Source organism: Lithobates pipiens, unplaced genomic scaffold, assembly GCF_037356315.1.
Source record: "Lithobates pipiens isolate NorthernLeopardFrog02 unplaced genomic scaffold, aLitPip1_a1.2 Scaffold_28, whole genome shotgun sequence".
In the NCBI taxonomy this organism is placed as follows: Eukaryota; Metazoa; Chordata; class Amphibia; order Anura; family Ranidae; genus Lithobates; species Lithobates pipiens.
Window position 1 is genome coordinate 193,990,129 of NW_027507789.1, and position 21,071 is coordinate 194,011,199.

The 21,071-nt window shown below is 42.4% G+C and overlaps 1 protein-coding gene across 4 annotated transcripts in view; it reads left to right on the forward strand.

Annotated features, from left to right (window-relative positions):
• The window catches only part of HNF4A (hepatocyte nuclear factor 4 alpha), a 199,420-nt gene extending 188,477 nt beyond the window's left edge, over positions 1-10,943 (forward strand). For 2 of the 4 annotated variants that reach the window (XM_077460219.1, XM_077460217.1), the window contains exon 10: positions 7,758-10,943. In XM_077460219.1, coding sequence (XP_077316345.1) covers positions 7,758-7,900 — 143 coding nt within the window. In that variant the 3' untranslated portion in view covers positions 7,901-10,943. Of the gene's footprint in view, positions 1-7,523; positions 7,678-7,757 lie in introns of all 4 variants that reach the window. The other 2 variants (XR_013263594.1, XM_077460218.1) reach the window with 2 other exon arrangements.
• Positions 10,944-21,071: the final 10,128 nt, after the last annotated feature.

Consider the following 21,071-nt stretch of genomic DNA (forward strand, 5'->3'; position numbering starts at 1 on the left):
TCTTCCCCTTTATTCTCCTTTCTCTTTTCCTCCTCCTCTCCTCCCTTTTCTCTTTATTATTCTTTCCTCTTTCTCCTTTCCTTTCTCTCTCTTTCTTGCTTCTTCTTCTTGTTCTTGATCTTCTCTTTTTCTTTTTCTTTTCTCTCTTTCTTTCCCTTTCCTTGCCTTCTTGTTTATTTCTTATCTTAAGCATGACTCCCATGGCGATCGATACCTCAGTCCCATAATACCCCACTTCTGGAAAATCTCCGCCCTCTCTAAATGCACTGCTTTACCCTAGCATATTTTTTCTAGCTGATTGTTTTAAGCCGAATTCCAAGATTCATTGGTACCACATCTGCTGATCCCCACCTCGCATCATACCCTCTCTTGATAGAAAAGTAAGCCATTTGTTTCCCCTCCTTTAAACTCGATCGATCGCCATGTGAGCATGTTCTGCAAATATGTTATATATGCCATGGTTTCTATAATCTATGTGCCTTATTTTACTCCTTACCTTTGGGAATCAATACTATGAATATGTTCCGCTACAAGGGGGTTGTTGTTTGCTATTTGATGTTTGCTTAGGTTTATGCTTTTTTTGATTTTCTGAGCCGGGGTTCTAATACTTGCTGACACAGGGGTTTCTCTCCCAGCCCGGCCTATTTTATTGTTCTATATTTCGTTACTACTTTATTCAACGGTTTGATTTTACCTTGTTAAGCCACGTGACCCGCCAGGCAGTCTCCTGCTTCACTGGTCAGCTATCGCTTGCAGATGAACAGCCTTTTGGCGCCATCACTGTCAGTAACCGGTACCTACTTACGTTTGTAGTAGCTATACCGCTTGTCCTCCTTTGTTATCCACCTGTTAAGTCCATACCCGAATGCATCCAACCACAGGTCTGATTTTTTACCCTCTCACCCCGTCCTGATTGAAATATGCTTACCTTTGGTGACCACGCAACTCCTCTGTCATTAACCTTATATCCTGCTTGGCCCTCCCGCCCTTTATTTTAATTGTTTAACTGTATCCCATACGCTATCCAGCATCCCCTCTTAGCAATGATTCATTTTGATGTAAGTTTTAACTTTAGGCTTCAAGACCTTCCAGGACCTCGAGATCCTATCTCATATCTCTTCGACACCTTCCACCCCCACCCACAGTGACCTCCTTTGAGAGTGATCTGACCTATACTGGATTTACCTCAGTTGGGTGTGACTTAGAATTACACCTGACCCCAGTCTATAAGTTTCTAACTTATCTTCGCTGTGTATGCCCCCAATACACGCAGCTACATAAGTCTTAACTTTCAGAGTTCTCCCGTCCTACCCCCCCCCCTTTTACCGTCCCCCCTCTCTGCCTACTCTTACCCCCACCCCTTCCCCTCGTTTTCATTCACCTATAACCGCTGGGGTTCCTCTCCGCTGCCCTCTTCGCCCCAGAGTTACACCGCCTCACTCTGACACTCCGTTTCTGCCTAGGAAATTTCCCATGATGACCACCGTTAACTCCAAATCCAACTTCCCCTCGCTCAAAATAGCTTCTCTTAACGTAAAAGGTCTAAACATCCCAGAAAAAAGAAAATCGATATTATTAAGCATGCAACGATTGAAAGCAGATGTGATATTCCTACAGGAAACACACTTTCAATCCCTGAAAATTCCCAAATTAGCTTCGGACTTCTACCCTGTCCACTACCACGCTACATCCCCAACCTCTAAAACCAAGGGTGTATCTATCCTGTTATCCAAACATGCCTCTATACAGATTTCTGATACACATCAAGACGAACAGGGTAGATACATCTTTCTCAAAGGTACTTGGCACAACAAACCTATAACATTGGCCAATTTATATAGCCCAAACAAAACCCAAGTATCCTTTTTTCGTGCCGTCTCCACCAAATTACAGGAATTTCAATCAGGTATTTTGCTCCTGGGTGGTGACTTCAATGTCCCCCTGGACCCTTTGGTGGACACGTCCACGGGCTCTTCTTCTCTTCCTTATAGAGCACTTCGTCAGATTAAGCTTTGCCTCCAAAAACTTTCTCTCCATGACACATGGCGCACAACCCATCCTACGACGAAAGACTTCACCTTTTACTCATCTCCTCACAGCAAATATTCACGGATTGACTATCTATTCTTAACTCAACCTGATCTTGCCTATCTGTCAAATGCAACAATAGAACCGATGACTCATTCAGACCATCACCCCATCACGGCGACACTGACACTTCCCGACAAACTAACTCGTACCCAAATTTGGAGACTTGACCCCGCTATCCTCTCAGACGTAGGGAACGTAGCAGATCTCAAAACTTACTTGAACGACTATTTTAAAGAGAATGACACACCTGACACTTCTTCACTGACACAATGGGCTGCCCATAAGTGCGTTATCAGAGGGAAAATGATTTCTATATCAGCCAAAGCTAAAAGAGACAGACAGAAGTATCTTCAACAATTATTCGACAAACTCAAAATACTTGAGTCGACCCATAAACGTACCCTAGCCTCTCTAACGCTCCAAGACCTTCAAGCTACCAGGACTCAAATACAGGAGGAACTAGGCAAGCACATTAGGAAAAGATACATGCTGTCCCAAAGATATTTTTACGAATTCGGAAACAAAAGCAGCAAAATGTTAGCAAGGGCACTCCATTCTAAAAAGACTGACTCCACCGTTCATTGCTTAAACTCCCCAACGGGAATTAAACGCACCAAAAATGATGAGATTGCACGGGAGTTTGAGCAATTCTACGCTAAACTATACAATCTAAAAGGATCTGATAACCATCCACCCCCTTCCCAAACTAGATTACGACAAATGACGGAATTTCTAAATAAATATTGCCCGAAACTCTTAACACAGGACCTTATAGCTGACCTGGAAGGCCCCATTACCCAAGCTGAATGGGACAAAGCACTTAAACAAACGAAATCCGGCAAAAGCCCAGGCCCGGACGGATTGCCTGCAGTTTACTACAAAACTTTCGCAGATATTTTACATAAACCATTCCTATCAGCTTTCAACTCTCTTTCTGACACGACCCACATGCATAAGGAGATGCTTGAAGCTCATATAGTGGTTCTACCCAAAGATGACAAAGACCCTACACAACCTGCTAGCTACAGACCTATATCCCTTCTTAATGCGGACGTCAAGCTGTTTGCTAAAATCTTGGCCAACAGGATACTCCCCATTCTGCCCTCCCTTGTTGCAAAAGACCAAGTGGGATTTGTTCCCAACCGTGAAGCTAGAGATAACACCCTCAAAGCTATAAACTTACACCACATTATCACAACTTCCAAAAGTAAGGGATTCTTCCTGTCCCTTGATGCGGAGAAGGCATTCGACAGGGTGGCATGGGATTATATGCAAGCTGTCTTACAATCCTTTGGCTTTGGTCCACAATTTTCTATCCTGGTTAACTCCCTATATCACAACCCAACGGCCAGGGTGCGTGTTAATAGTGCCCTGTCGGATGCCTTCTCCATATCCAATGGCACCAGGCAGGGATGCCCCCTGTCTCCCATTCTCTTCATCCTCACCCTTGAACCCCTTCTTAACAGCATTAGACAAAACCCCGATATATCAGGAATCAAGACCAATACCAAAGAATACAAACTTGCTGCATTTGCAGACGATATCCTACTCTTCCTTACTCGTCCGCATACATCCATCCCGATTTTACTGAACGAATTTAAAAATTTCAACATACTTTCCAATCTGAAAATTAATTTCTCTAAATCATATGCCCTCAATGTTTCCCTCCCTTCTGAAGATGTTCTCCATTGTAAAACAAACTTCCCTTTCCATTGGAATGACCACTCCATTACCTACCTGGGCATTCAACTGACGTCCCACCTAAAAGACTTGTACATAAGAAACTTCCAGGTCATGTTACAAAACATTATCTCCGACCTGAAGCGTTGGGATAAGCCAATATTCTCGTGGTTCGGCAGAGCTGCCATACTAAAAATGAATGTTCTACCGAGACTTTTATACATACTTCAGACGATCCCCATACATCTCCCACGATCGTTCTTCCAATCATACAGAAGCATATGCTCCAGATTTCTATGGGGCTCCCGCAGACCAAGGATCAAATACACCTCCCTGACCCGTCCCAAATCTCTTGGTGGCATAGGCCTTCCAGACCTGTTGAACTATTATCATGCAGTTCAACTCTCTAGAATTGTAGATTGGAATACCCAGTCGACTAACAAAGATTGGATATCCTTAGAATCCTCATGCACTATACTGCCACTCGAATCCCTCCCTTGGATTCAGTCTTCGCTGTCCCAAAAGGAAATCAAATTACACCCACTCATAGCTCCGACTTTGCGATGTTTTCGAAAACTATGCACACAATCCTCAATCTCTTCCATCACGAGCCCTCTAACCCCACTTAAATTAAACCCTGACTTCCCGCCTGGAATGTACCCCAACTTCCTCCAAGGCCATTGGTCGCAACCGCATATCCTTCTACAACACTTTTATAGCAATGGACGCCCTAAATCATCCTCCCAATTAGCTAGCGAAATGCAAACAGCCCCTATTCCCTTTTGGACCTTCCAACAAATATCCCACTTCCTCAAAAAACTGGGGAATGTGACTGACCTTTCGAGACAATTAACGCCCTTTGAACAACTTTGCACCGCAGATTCACCACACACACACCTTATCTCCCAAACACACGCTCTCTTATTTGGTGATTGCAAATCTAGCGATCTTCGAACTTGTACAGCTTGGGAACAAGACCTAAACCTTACACTTACAGAAGATGACTGGGACAATATATTTCGTAATATCCATAAAGGCTCCACAAATGTATCCGTTCAAGAAACGGGGTACAAAATTCTATCCCGTTGGTATAAAACACCAGAGAGATTACACAAATGGGATTCATCCATCTCTGAAACATGCTGGAGATGCCAACAAAACCAAGGCACCCTACTCCACGTTTGGTGGACTTGCCCCTCTCTCCAACCATTCTGGACAACCATACATCAATTGATAAAAACCATAACGACCTATGAGGTACCTTACTGCCCTGCTCAATTCCTTTTACACCACACCACTCTGTCTCAATCTACCTATCGCAAATCCATTATAATTCATATGATCAATGCTGCTAAGCAATGTATCCCGATCCACTGGAAATCCCGCACTGTCCCTACTGCCCACACCTGGCTTCTGAAAATGCAAAGGATAGCGGACATGGAAGAACTAATTCATATAGCCAAGGACAAACCAAGTACTTATGGGTCCAAATGGGCATGTTGGAAACATTTCTTAACCACACCAGACTTTGACCGCATTACAACACTTGCCAACTAGTTCAACTGACAGGACTAGACCCGCACCCTACGTCTCATCTTGCGTCCTATTCCTTTTTGACTCTCTTTTACACTAATCTGATTGACCTCCTTTTACTACATTCCCCCTCTTTAGCATAATATCAGAATTCCCTTATCCCCGATACCATCACCAATTTGAACCTACATAGGGTTTCAATATCGCAATTTCCTCTCGCCCATCGCATTGTTCTCCCTTCCCACTGCATCTAACTAAGGGCAGCGGAGTTGAACCCCTTATCCTCCCCCCCTATTACCCGCCCCCTTTTCCCATACCCTTCCCTCCTCCCTAATCCCTCTCCTTCTCCTTGGCTAATAGTACGATGAATACCATTCGCTATATACTGAAACTAACATGTTATATAGCTAACGGACCCCCATGCAGATATATATTTGTGCATATTTCACTGTCGGGGAGGTTCGACAATTATATTAGGTTCTTCAAGTTCATTCTTGACTTTTACTGTTCTGTGAGCTACTAGATTTGTACAACAAGCTCTATATGCTTTACCCTTTGTAACTGCTGTTAATCATATGTTTTGTCTTTCTTGCTGTATTGTTTTTACACTTAATAAAATTCTTGGAAAAAGAAAAGAAAAGAAACTCATTGACCTTTTATACACACACACTAATTACAAGCAAACACCTTTAGGCTGGATTCACACCTATGGCATTTTTAGTGCTTTTTGCATTTTGCAGATTTGCACTACAGTCCATTTAACGTGGTTTCCTATGGAACAAATTCTGTAGTGCAAATCTGAAAAATGCAAAAAGCACTAAAAATGCATAGGTGTGAATTCAGCCTTAATAGCCATTCAAACCCCTTTGTGTCAACTTGTGTGCATGTTATCAGGCCAAAATCACCAGGGTATGTAAACTTTTGATCAGGGTCATTTGGGTAGTTTCTGTTGTGATTATTATTTTAAAAAAGTAAACGCAGTTGATTGATAATAAATGGCTTCAGCCAAACACTAACCATGAGTGAAAGAAAAGTTTTTGTGTTATCATTCATATTCTCTGAAAAATCACCAAGAATTCATTAATTCTGCCAGGGCATGTAAACTTATGAGCACAACTGTACACTACATGACCAAAAGTATTGGGACGCATGCCTTTACATGCACATGAACTTTAATGGCGTTCGAGTCTTAGTCAGTAGGGTTCAGTATTGAGTTGGCCCACCCTTTGCAGCTATAACAGATTTAACTCTTCTGAGAATGCTGTCCAGGTTTAGGAGTGTGTCTATGGGAATATTTGACCATTCTTCCAAAAGCGCATTTCTGAGCTTAGGCACTGATGTTAAAAGAGAAGGTCTGGCTCCCAGTCTCCGCTCTAATTAATCCCAAAGGTGTTCTATCAGGTTGAGGTCAAGCCAATCAAGTTCTTCCACCCCAAACTCGCTCATCCATGTCTTTATGGGCCTTGTTTTGTGCACCGGTCCAAATCATTTAGTGGAGGATGGGATTATGGTATGGGATTGTTTTTCAGGGGTTGGGCTTGGCCCCTTAGTTCCAGTAAAGGGAACTCTTAAGGTGTCAGCATTCCAAGAAATTTTGGACAATTTCATGCTCCCCAACTTTGTGGGAAAACATAAATGCACGCCAACGCACAAAGCAATGTCCATAAAGACATGGATGAAGGAGTTTGGGGTGGAGGAGCTTAACAAGCCTGCACATAGTTCTGACCTCAACCTAATAGAACACCTTAGGAATGAAAGAGCGGAGACTGTAAGCCAGGTCTTCTTGTCCAACATCCGTGCCTGACCTCACAAATGCTCTTCTTGAAGAATGGTCAAACATTCCCACAGACACACTCCTAAACTTTGTGGACAGCCTTCCCAGAAGAGTTGAAACTGTTATAGCTGCAAAGGGAAGGCCAACTCAATATTGAACCCTACGGATTAAGACTGGGATGCCATTAAAGTTCATGTGCGTGTAAAGGCAGGTGTCCCAATACTTTTGGTAACATAGTGTATATTAGATCTTAACCAGGGGAGAAATTAAGGAGATGTAACTACAAGTGACCTAAGCTGCTGCATAGGCTTTCACAGAAAAAAAGAGCAGCAAAGCATAACCATTCTGTTAAGCTATAAAGCAGATATCATAGCCTGTGTATATAATAGGACAAAATGGCTCATGGCATGGCATTGCCTATAATATTTCCTAAATATTTCCATAGACACACTCCTAAACCTTATGGACAGCCTTCCCAGAAGAGTTGAAGCTGTTCTAGCTGCAAAAGGTGGGCCAACGCAATATTGAACCCAACGGACTAAGACTGGGATGCCATTAAATTTCATGTGCGTTTAAAGGCAGGCGTCCCGATACTTTTGGTAATGTAGTGTATTTCTACAGTATGAACAAAGCACCTGCCTGTCATGTTTCACAAAATATATTTTTCTTTTTTTTACAGCTACACCAGAGACACCGCAGCCATCCCCACCTGCAGGCTCAGGAGCAGAGCAATATACGATAGTTCATGGTGCCATCTCTGCTCTGTCCAAACAGCCCACCTCTATTCCACAGCCAACCATCACCAAACAAGAGAGCATGTGACTCATTGCCAGGGCATACTAGCAGTAAAGGACTTACTGACTGCAAGGAATGCCCAAATTATGGGAAAAGGCTGCTTTCTTCAAAGCCTGTACTACTGCTTCCCCCAAAGATAAAAGCCATTTCTGCCTTATACAAGTGATATTTCTGGATATTTTTATGTTTTAGAACTTTTTGCATTCACCTTTAGCCTCTAAAACTTTTATATGTGCCATTTAAAGACCTATGTTGAAATATACATAGAATCTTATTCTGCCGTCACTGGTTGCCAGTAGGTTGAAGACTGGATAAAACCCCAAAATGCCTACTGGATCTTATAGCACTGTGAATTTTTATAAGCATAAATCTGCAGTGATTTTAGGAGTGTTGGTGCTTCATGACGCTGCAGCCGGAACTGGATATTTCAAAATTTGTGCCAAACTGTTGAATGGAGGTGTACGCCAAGTGCAGGACAAAGCCATATCTCTCAGCCATACTTGTTTAGGAAGGATTCATCTGATATGTGGACTGCCTAAATCTCATAAGGGGTGGAGACCAAGTATGGCTTCTCTGAAAACCGCAAGGGGATTGGCAGAGCTGAACAATTGTCCTATGTTTAGAAGCTATGTCCAGAAAGAACTGTCCAAAGAAGTAAAGTGCAACATATAAGGTTATTCTCCAAGTTGGGGTAATCACAAGAGGCCCTAACAATTTTGGGGGTCTGTAAATTTGTAATGTGTTCCCCCCATTCTGCGGATGGCTATAGACTAATTCCTAGTGTGCCTAATTATTCTTCAATATCTAAAAAGCCTTAACTACTGTGAAATTGTCTTCCCTGTCTAGTTATATTTGTTTAAAAAAAAATGTACTATAAAATGTTTTTTTTTTTTTTTTTTTTACTTTGTAACTTTTTTTTTTTACTATAGTAAGTAAAGTAAAATATTCAAATTTGGATACACCGCATATCCACAAAATGGCTGCTGCATGTGTCAATCACGTGTTTGTAGTGTGCAATAAACAACCACCAAGTTCATACAGACGAAACTTGCATGGGGTATGACACTGGTTCCTTCAGGCTCCTTACAGAGACAAGATACTCAAGGTCCACATTGCCAAATCAGGTGGTGGCCCACCCTTACGGATCAGCAGGAGCCAAACCACCAAGTACTAGATCAGGGTTCTCAATAGATTTTTCCCTTATATATTATAATAACATGTTACTCTACTGCCCCCCTTCCTCAGTGAGCACGTTCCTAGATCTCAATCCCTGCTGTCAAATTAACCAATTAACCATAGACCTATAGTCTAGTTAACTGACATATTGATGTTGTTAAATTTGATCTGGGCATCTAAACTTGGTAACATATGAGGTCATCTACTTAAAGAAAAAATATGAAGGACGTCCACTGCTCAACTGAAACCAAATTAGGAACTATTGACACATTCTGATCTTCTAAGCCCCTGTACACACGGTCGGAGATTTTGACAACCAAATCCGTCGGATTTTGCCCGTCGGATCTTGTCCGAAACTGTTGCATACACACGGTCGGACTAAGTTGACGAAAAATCCGATCTTTCAGAACGTGATGACGTAATTTCGTTACGATGGGACTACATTCAGGCTAGTAGCCAATAGCTTTGATGTAGGAATTTGACCTGAGCATGCGTGGCACTTGGTCCGATCAAAATTCTCTACACATGATCGGAGTATGTCCGATCGAACCAGTTGGTCGGGAAATATTTCCAACAAGTTGGAAATTTGGGTCCGACGGATATTCCGAGTGTACAAGGCTTCAGACCTTATGGACACCAAACAATCAGCTGTCTACACCTAGCTCCCAGCCCTCTTTTCTCATGGATGCTCCTGATGTTTATAATACCTACAGCCTTGAGGTTGAAACTACGCCCTACTGAAAAAACAATTATCATTAACTGTGAGCGAAACGGCTGATTGTTGGATAGGTACCAATTGGACCAACCCTCTTTTTTCCAGCTTGAACGCAGTAATGGCGAGCTTTTACCTTCTCATTGAAAGTAGAAAACTCCAAGTCAATTTTCTTAAAGAAGCAAACCCACTGCCTGATAATTCTTTCACAAATTGTTCACTGCCAAAACACGCCAAAAACCCTACTATTTAAACACACTTATATTTTAGTTTGGAATACATATTGAGGCTTTGCAAGGAACAATGAACTGCACTAACTCATGACAGCCAACCAATATTTTGTTTCTACCATCACAGAGTAGCCAGACTTTGAAAGGTTGGTCGCCAGGACTTACCAAACAAATGTAACAATGAATGACCTGGGAGAGGCCTTTCGCAATACAAAAGGAACCAATGCAAGATACCACTGCCAGAACAACCCCTTGTGCCATTAAATGTATACATATGTGATATTGTCACTAATTTATTTGTTCCTTTCCAATGAATGCACTCACTAAATTATTTTTGTACATTTTGCCGATTGCTGAAAATTTACAATTTTCTATGTCAGTCATGTTGTAATTTAGAATTTTTATCATGGTTCTTTTCGTGTTGTTATTTGATGCTTAATACTGTTTATTACAAGCCTTACGTATGGAAATGTCTTAAAGAAGAACTGCCCGTGTTGCACATAGCAGCAGATTTGATTCTCCTTTCTCATATTGCTGGTAACATTTTATTGTGTTGATTCTGTTGCATCTACGAGAAGACAACAATGGCTTTGGGGGAATGGCCGATGGCAGAAATAGGACAATTTCAACCAATTACAGCTGGATCCCCAAGGCTGCTATTGGGGCTGTCGGAAGTACTCTGCTTCGTGCAACACAAGCATGCATGTTAATCCATTGATTGTATGGAGAATGCCCAATCATGAGTTGAATTGACCTCAATCTGAGGTCTTAAGTCTATAGCTGGTCTTATGAAATAGAAAGTAGAACCTGACCAATTGTCCTTCAGTTGATGATATGAGGCCCTTTGTGTTCAGCTGTTTTGACCTCATTTTTGATATAATAGCCTTTTTATGCAAATAAAAATGTTTCCTGCCTATAGTTTGGTATGAATAAACAAAAACCTTTTTTTTTATCTTCATGTCTCTTGTCTTTCGTTTGTACAGAACTTTAAAGACAATGTAGGTTGCCACTATATGTTTTTCTTATCATGCATAGCTTTAACATGCTCTGGTCCTGGTCATCTCTTACTATAGTGGGATAGGTAAGTAATTCAGATAGGGAAGAAGAAGGTGGCAGGGATCCAATAAGGGGATGGAAAAGGAAGGCCAAGGGGAAATTGAAGTGTGAGAGCCATTTTGGAGCAGAAGGAGAGTGCAGGGTGTTCCCACTGAGACTGCAATAGACAAGAAGCTAAAATCAAGACATCCAAGAACTATAGAGTGGGAGATAAATGTAATGTATAGTATGCAATTACCTTCACTGCATCCTCCAATGACAGCACCACAGTACATTTCCTGTCCTAGTGTATTGAAGGAGTTGGCCTCATAGATTGATGTGGCAGAGGTAACAGTAAACTATACATGACGTTAACCAAAATATGTGTGTGAGCCGCTCAGGCTGTATGGCAATGAAGTCCTGTGCCCACCACTGTGAGTGCCGGTCGGGAAGAGAGCTCGTCTATGCTCCAGGCAATGGTAGGGACTTATACGCGTCCCAGAAGCCACACATCATGTCAAAGCTTGCTGTGTGATAGTGAATGGCAGTCTCAGCCTGGACGTGCCCCCAACGGGCATACCCATGAGTAAGCTCCGGTGAGCGGAGTGAAACTCTATGGGGCACGGCCTGGCGGGGACTGCCATTTATTATTACACAGCAGGCTTTGACTTGACGTGTGGCTTCCAGTACACCTATCACTCCCTATACATGATGCTAAAAGTGTATCTAAACCCTAGAACAAAGGTGTAATTTATTTCAGCTTATCAGTCCTTAGATGTAGTGCATGCATTAGATTTCCTTTTCAGGCTTTTTTAATTTTATTTTTACCTGGTGATCCAGTAATACACTTCCTGTCCTAGGGTGACAACACTCCTTCACCATACAGTATCTATAGATGGGCAGCATTGCCACCCTAATTTATGCTAGGACCTCTACGCATACTCTTACTCTAAGATCATCAAAAAATATTAAAACATGTTCGTTCTGGTATTTATACCTTCAATACAGGTGGTGTAATTACTATAAGTCTATCCTAACACTTATGTTACGGTACACCAGCTGAAAACTCAGATTCGCAGTTGCTGCTCTGAAACCAATAGGTTGGAAAGTTTATGCCTCAGGAGGACATACATGGTGGGTTGCACCAGTATAGTGTTGTTTATTAATGGTCAAGTAAGCAGGTAGGTGGTGAGACAATAGCAGAAAGTCTGCCAGATCTCATAATCCAAATTAGACTACCCATAGGCACTGAGACATGTCCTTAGAAGAACAGCTCATCCTTTCTGGCACTGGGCTGTATTCTGTGCAGTACTTGGTAATAAGTCACGATTAATAACAAGTCCTTCTAACATTTAGAGATCATTATTACCTCCTAAAAGTTTCTCTAGATAGCCCTGGTGCCCCCCATATAGCCTAATCACCTGAGTACAATGCAAGGCTCCAATTTGGGTGTGGATTGGAAAATGTATGGTAACCCTTAGGCCAAGCTTAAAAATCTGTGTAGACTTCCTTGTGTGATTTGTATGTGTAAAATCACGATTCGTTTATCTTTACAACTGGTGTGAAATATCTGAACAGAGCATAGATTGCAGCAGTAAACAACCACTCGACATGCAATCGGCCATAAAACAGAGTAACGGGGTTGTTGGTAGGAAAAGGTGACTACGTGGCAATGCTGATACAGCAGAGATTGTGTGCCAGGGTGCGCAGCATCGTCAAGAATCACTGAAAAACATAACGTCATAATGTCATATCTTAACCGCATACTAACCACTATAAAAAAAAAATAATCAGTATTAGCTAGCCTGTACCTATCGGGAAATTTATAAGGAATAACTCCATCCAAACAGCTTAACACACATAGAAGTTCATAATTTCACCTACCAAATATTTTTAATTCTGGTAATACACCATTTACATCCCTGCCTGACCCTAATGTCTCAAATGAACCAAGCAGTGGCCAAAGATCTGGTGAATGACTTGGTCTTTCTCAACCTTTTCAACACAGAGGAGCCATTGAAATAACTTTCCGGTCCCTATTAAAAGTTACTATATCCACAAATCATGATACATTAGTGTGATGGTCAGTGGGAAGAATGCTCCTTACGTTTGAGGTCACTGTGAAGAATTACCCCCTTACAGATAGCTAAAAAGATCAATGGTGTAAGTGACTTATCTGAGAAGGAGAAACTAGTTATTGTTCAAGGAACCCCTAGCAAAGCAACCTCTGAAGGGACCTTAGTTTAAAACCCTGACTTGGACATTCCGGGCCAGAGGGAGACGTACGCATAGAATGATCTAGCTACTGCTGCCTACACTTTGTTTATGTTTACATACTGGAAGCCGGAGAACTGAGCCAGGTCAGTATAACAATCTCCTTTAGATCTACCAATGACTTTGTAGTTCAAGGGCCTCGCTGGTGGAATCCTTTTTATTACAAATATTATATAGTTTTGGTAACTCTTAGCCCTTGTACACACGGTCGGAAATTCTGACGAAAAATGTCCGATCGGACCGTGTTGTCGAATAATCCGACCTTGCGTGGGATTCATCTGACTTTTTCCGTCGGAATGTCCGACCAACAAAGTTTGAGAGCTGGATATAAAAATTTTCCGACAACATGATCCGATCGGACAAAGAGAATTCCAATCGGACAAAGTGCCACGCATGCTCAGATCAAATTCCTAGACCAAAGCTATTGGCTACTAGCCTGAACGTAGTCCCGTCGTAACGAAATAACGGCATCGCGTTACAAACGATCGGATTTTCCAACAACTTTGTCCGACCGTGTGTATGCAACGCCAGTTTCGGACAAAATCCGTCGGACAAAATCCGACGGATTTTGTTGTCGGAATGTCCGAACGTGTGTACAAGGGCTAAAGGAGGTTGTAAAGTCAGTTTTAACACGTATAACTGTATATCTCAACCTTTTCTAGTCATGGCACCCTTTAAAAGTAAAGTGAAAAATCTCAAGGCCAACCACCCCACCCCCCCCCCAGTCTAAAATGTAGAAAAGTAAATATTACTGAGCCCAGGACCATGCAAATGTTCGATGTGAGCTTGTTGTTGGAAATTCCGACCCTGTGTAGGCTTTATCAGACATTTGCTGTCAGAATTTCAGACAACAAATGTTTGAGAGCTGGATCTCAAATTTTCCAACAACAAAATTCCAAGCATGTGTAGACAATTCCATCACACAAAAGTCCATGCATGCTCTGAATCAAGCAGAAGGAGTCGCACTGGCTCTCAAACTTCCTTTTTCTCCGCCTGTCGTACATGTTGTACGTCACCGTGTTTTTGACGTTCGAAATTTCCGACAACATTTGTGTGACTGTGTGTATGCAAGACAAGTTAGAGTCAACATCCTTCAGAAAAAAATCCACGGTTTTGTTGTCGGAATGTCCGATCGTGTGTACGGGGCATAAGTGTCACCAGGAAGGAAACTATCCAATGCAGACAACTGTTCTGGTCACAACTAAAGGGGATCCCCCATATTTTGAAGATATTAAGATATTTCCTTTCTGTTCCTGTTGTGTCTGTGGGGAAGGAAGTAAAGGGAAATCTCCCCAATGAGATACAGCCAAAATAAATAAAAAACTGATAGTGGTTTTACACAATCCTTATTCTAACCTTAAGGTTTGTCTTTAAAACACAAATTTAGCTTCACACAAGAAATATTTCTTGCTAAAACATGAGAATAGGTGCAATAAATTGCCCCTGTTTTGTACATTGTGTCTGTGTAATCAGCTCTACTGTAGATTATTCTGGTAGAAATGTAACTATTAATGGTTGATGCTTGTGAAATCTCTTCCAGGAGGCTTCTGGGTAAGTTCAGCCCGTTAATTACACAAGTACAGGTTGTCCGCCAATGATTGCGCTGACTCAGGCAGATAAGTCAATAAGTGATCCTGCAATTCTCACAGCGGCGATGAAAATAGTTCTTTGCGGCACAAACATTAACATGACACGATTAGATGTTAACAAGTGCGGGGTTAATCTGCTATCGTCTGTGCTTTTCTGGGAACATCACACGTTGGTTGGGTGTCATCCTTAAGAGATATTCTCACCTTTAAAATGAAGCGTTGTTAAAAAAAAACAAAAAACAAAAAAACTGTTTATATAGTGCTAGGATATTACTTACCTCCCAACTGTCCCTGATTTCAAGGGACTGTCCCTGATTTGGAGCAATGTCCCTCTGTCCCTTATCACTCCTCATTTGTCCCTCATTTTGGTCTGATCTATATAGTTGTAGATAAAATGCACTTTTTATCTATCAAAAAGTGTTCCCCAGTGCTAAACCTTTCATCTGATTTCTAAATTGCTGCATTTGTAATACTAGTGGTAAAAAAAGCAATTGTGGGTTTAACCACTTTCAGCCCCGGACCATTTTGCTGGCTTAAGACCAGACAACTTTTTGCGATTCGGCACTGCGTCGTTTTAATAGATAATTGCGCCGTCGTGCGACGTGGCTCCCAAACAAAATTGACGTGCTTATTTTTCCCACAAATAGAGCTTTCTTTTGGTGGTATTTGATCACCTCTGCGGTTTTTATTTTTTGCGCTATAAACAAAAATAGAGCGACAATTTTGAAAAAAAAACGCATTATTTTTTACTTTTTGTTATAATAAATATCCCCCAAAAATATATAAAAAAACAGTTTTTTTCCCTCAGTTTAGGCCGATACGTATTCTTCTACATATTTTTGGTAAAAAAAATCACAATAAGCGATTGGTTTGTGCAAAAGTTATAGCGTTTACAAAATAGGGGATAGATTTATGGCATTTTTATTAATAATTATTTTTTTTACCAGTAATGGCGGCGATCAGCGATTTTTATTGTGACTGCGACATTATGACATTGTGACACATCGGACATTTTTGACACATTTTTGGGACCATTGTCATTTATACAGCAATCAGTGCTATACAAATTCCTATGTAAAATGAGACTGGCAGTGAAGGGGTTAACCAAGGGGTGGCAGTGTAGGGGTTAAGTGTTCCTAGGGGCGTGTTACTAACTGTGGGGGGCTGGGCTTTGTGTTAGTGAACGCTGATCTCTGCTCCAATCACATGGAGCAAAGATCAGCGTCACTTGTTGCTAGGCAGAACGGGGAGATGCTGTTTACAACGGCATTTCCACATTTAGCCTCCCCGTGAGATGATCGCAGGTATCCCCGCGGCGATCGAGTCCGCGGGACCCACGACCGGACTCATGGGGGTCCTGACTGGCACGCGAGGGCGCGCACGCGATGGCAGGGCGGCATATAGAAATGGACGTACCTGTACGCCAATATGCCTGCCCGTGCCATTCTGACAAAGTACATCGGCGTGCTCCGGTCGGGAACTGGTAAACCAATCTTGTTTTTTTGTACAATTCTCCTTTAAGGGGGCGTCGCAAAGGGGTGTGTCCTATGCCTGCATACTTTTTCTGATAGGTGTCCCTCATTCCCATCTCAAACAGTTGGGAGGTATGTATTAGGAAATGAAATTGCAGATTGCTGGATTCTGCAGATGGATCTAGGTCTTCCTAAAGCCTGTCCTTTATCAAACTGACTGCCAAGTAGGAGGGTCTGCCTTCACTATCACCCCCTGAGCGGTCTCAGTGTTGTAATAAGAAGAGGAGCAGTCCCCTTCACTGTATGTGTGCAAAAATCAGAGATTGCATCTCACCGCAAATCTATTCCTGTTATATGAAACCTATAATGGACCGGAGGGGGGCGAAAAAGAGGTCCCCTGCTCCCAACTCCATGGGTGCCGGCACAGAATATGGGTTCAGGGCTTCAGCAGGGAAAAAGGGGAGCAGAGAGCAAAGGGAAGGTGGCCTATTGAAAGAAGCGGTCACTTTGCACTGAAGGAGAAAAGTGACTGGTCACCGGATCCAATAAATATATCTGTATATAGAATGAGAGGGAGAGGAGGGTTTTATAGGACACCAGTTACTTAAATGTGTTGGCTATAACAATGACGGATTATTGAGTTGGAGCACTGATGTCAATATACATTATTACAGAGATAATTGGACTACAGAAGATTGGTTGTACAGTGCCACCTAGTGGTGATAGAAATAGTACTTAAAAAATTCACGATGGCACCTCTAGTACGGCAGGCAACCTTTGAGAGATGGAGATCTACCTGAACAACATGAAACAGATCTTTTTTTTTTAAGAAATGTATTTTTCATTAAGAAATTAACGAAACTAACTAAAAAGTAAGGAAAATTTGGAAAAAATATAACAAATGTCACCGTAAAAATATACTGTAAACTTAGCTATCCTGAAACGTTGACAGTGTCAGTCAGTAGAGCAGAGGATGATGTCAGTAGGGCAGTGGATCAATCGTGTCAGTAGGGCAGTGGATGGTGTTAGTAGAGCAGAGGTTAGTGTCAGTAGAGCAGTGGAAGGTGTCAGTAGAGCAGTGAACAGTGTCAGTAGGGCAGTGGACAGTGTCAGTAGGGCAGTGGACAGTGTCAGTAGAGCAGAGGACGGTGTCAGTAGAGCAGAGGATGGTGTCAGTAGAGCAGAGGACGGTGTCAGTAGAGCAGTGGATGGTGTCAGTAGGGCAGTTGATGATGTCAGTAGAGCAGTGGGTTGTGTCAGTAGGGCAGTAGACAGTGTCAGTAGAGCAGAGGACGGTGTCAGTAGAGCAGAGGACGGTGTCAGTAGGGCAGTGGATGGTGTCAGTGGGGCAGTTGATGATGTCAGTAGAGCAGTGGACAGTGTCAGTAGAGCAGTGGATGGTGTCAGTAGAATCTGTACACAGAACAATTATTAAGCCTCATACACACAATCGGACTTTGTACAAACTTTTGTACAAAGGGCATTGGCCCTGAACTTGTTAAGCATACACACGACCAGACTTTTTCAGCCAACTTTCACCAAAACATGTGTTTTTTCTGCTCTTTACCGCCACCTTTGGTCAACTTCTGTATTGTTGTCTGATCTTTTGCATTGGTTCTGACTCTGAGCATGCGTGTTTGTAAAGTTTGATGGTTTTCTGTACACACAATAGGACTTTGCTCCATTCGATTTATGTCGTCGAAAAGTTTGTCCGTTCGCACAGCCAACAAAAGTCCAAAAACCGAAAAAGTTTGTCCGATGGAGCGTATACACATGGTCGGTTGTTGCCTTAAAACAGCTAATTTGCATGTTTTTTGTCAAAAAGTCTAATCGTGTGTACTGGCCTTTAGTCGTGCATGCCACAAATCTGGCCTTTATGGAAGCCAGATGGATGCCATAAGAAGTGCCGTTTGCAGTTTGTGAGAAGCCATGTGGGGGACACAGCAAACACGTGGAAGAAGGTGCTCTGGTCAGATGAGACCAAAATTTAACTTTTTGGCCTAAAAGCAAAACGCTGTGTGTGACAGAAAACTAACACTGCACATCACCCTAAACACACCATCCCCACTGTGAAACATGGTGGTGGCAGCATCATGTTGTGGGGATGCTTTTTTTCAGCAGGGACAGGGAAGCTGGTCAGAGTTGATTGGAAGATGAATGGAGCCAAATACAGGGCAATCTTAAGCCTCATACACACGATCGGACTTTGTACAAACTTTCCCTTGGATTTTTGTACAAAGGGCGTCGGCCCTGAACTTGTATTGCATACACACAGCAGGACTTTTTCAGCCAACTTTCACCAAATCATGTGTTTTTTCTGCTCTTTACCGCCACCTTTGGTCAACTTCTGTATTGTTGTCTGATCTTTTGCATTGGTTCTGAGCATGCGTGTTTGTACTTTGTACAAAAGTCCTATGGTTTTCTGTACACACAATCGGACTTTGCTCCATCGGACTTTTGTTGCCAGAAAGTTTGTCCGTTCGCACAGCCAACAAAAGTCAGATGAAAACCAAAAAAGTTTGTCCGATGGAGCGTACACACAGTCGGATGTTGCTCCAAAACAGCTAATTTGCATGTTTGTTGTCAAAAAGTCTGATCGTGTGCATGGGCCTTTAAAAATCCGTCCGTCTGTATGCTAGTCCGACGGACGAAAATCGACGCTAGGGTAGCTATTGGCTACTGGCTATGAACTTCCTTATTCTAGTCCGGTCGTACGTCATCACATTCAAATCCGTCGGACTTTGGTGTGATTGTGTGTGGCCAAGTCCTTTAGTTCGGAAAGTCCGTCGGAACTCCGCCGAAAGTCCGTCGGGAAGACCGTTGCACCTAGTCTGCCGGAAAGTCCGGTCGTGTGTACGCGGCATTACAGTCTACAATAGACTTGAGATTGGGGTGAAGGTTCACCTTCCAGCAGGAGAACATCCCTAAACATACAGCCAGAGCTACAATGGAACAGTTTAGATCAAAGCATATTCATGTGTTAGAATGGCCCAGTCCCAGTCCAGACCTTAATCCAATTGAGAATCTGTGGCAAGACTTGAAAATTGCTGTTCATAGATGATCTCCACCCAATCTGACAGAGCTTGAGCTATTTTGCACAGAAGAATGGGCAAAAATGTCACTCTCTAGATGTGCAAAGCTGGTAGAGACATCCCCAAAATACTTTCAGCTGTAATTGCAGCGGAAGGTGGTTCTACAAAGTATTGACTCAGGGGGGCTGAATATAAATACACGCCACACTTTCCACATATTTATTTGTAAAAAATGTTGAAAACCATTTATCATTTTCCTTCCACTTCACAATTATGTGCCACTTTGTGTTGGTCTATCACATAAAATCCCATATGTTTTTGGTTGTAACATGATAAAATGTGGAAAATATCAAGGGGTGTGAATACTTTTTCAAGACACTGTATAGTTCTTGTACAAGACACTCTGGTTGCTATGGGCATCATATATGAGACATGGCACTGGGTTGCTATGGGCAACATATATAGTTCTTTTATAGGACACTCTGGTTGCTATGGGCAACATAAGACAGGGCATGGATTGCTATATGCAACATATATAGTCTTTTTATAGGACACACTGGTTTCTATGGGCAACATATATGGAACATGGCACTGGGTTTCTATGGGCAACATAAATAGTTCTTTTATAGGACACTCTGGTTGCTATGGGCAAAATATATGAGACAGGGCATGGGTTGCTAGGAGCAACATATATCGTTTTTGTATAGGACACTCTGGTTAATATGGACAATGTATATGTGACAGGGCATGGGTTGCTATGGGAAACATATATATATATATCTTGTGTAGCACTAACCCTGGAAGGAGCTGCTGGTTTTATTTGGCTTACCGTTACCTCCTTGTTTGCTTCTCCATCTAGGGATTCCCGTGGTAGATGGCCCAAAGAATGTGGAAATCGACACTGAATCTTCTTTTGGGTTATTTATTTAGAACAGAAACAGAGTCTTTCAATAAAGGGTAGAGGGTTTGGAGTGAGTTCAGGTACTTGTATTGCAAAAATAGAAGTCTTTTATAGGAAAATCCAGAGAATAGTAACCGTTTCACAACAGAACAGCCTGGAGACGGACCACGGGGTAGGCGGAGGGCTGGCATGAGTAGAGTTAACTGGGAAGTAGGAGATTGGGTAGGAAAGTTTTAGGGGCGGGGTTAGTGCGAGGAGGAGAGAGCGCACCCCGCCCCAGCATCAGTCGGCGCAAGGAAAGATTCCCACCCTCCCTCCCTTATCAAAGACGACAATAACGGAAGGTTTGTTGGGTGGTGGTTGCAACAGAGGTGCTGTAGTTTGGTAGGTGCTAACTTCTTTTGCTTTCGCAGGGGTGCTGGATGTCGTAGCGGTTGGCGGGTGTTGGTCGGGGCAGGTAAAGGAAGATAACCCCTCCCCACTGAGAAGTTGATGCGAGACCCATTGGAGATATGGGCTCGTTTCTGAGATGCCATATAACGATGGTTTATATGGAAGATGGTGAATGGGTGCACTGCGGTCAAGAGTTGGTTGTCTCTGAGCTAGCACGTCAGCTTGAGGCCTAGTTACAGTTAATACGACCGCAGTGCATGTTGCTCGTTATGTTAATGGGGTGGGGAGGGGGAATGCCCTGCAGAAGACCAACGCGTTCAGTTTGATCAGTTAAATGATAATTCTATTGATGTTTGGTTTGATATGTTAATTATTTGTTTTGAT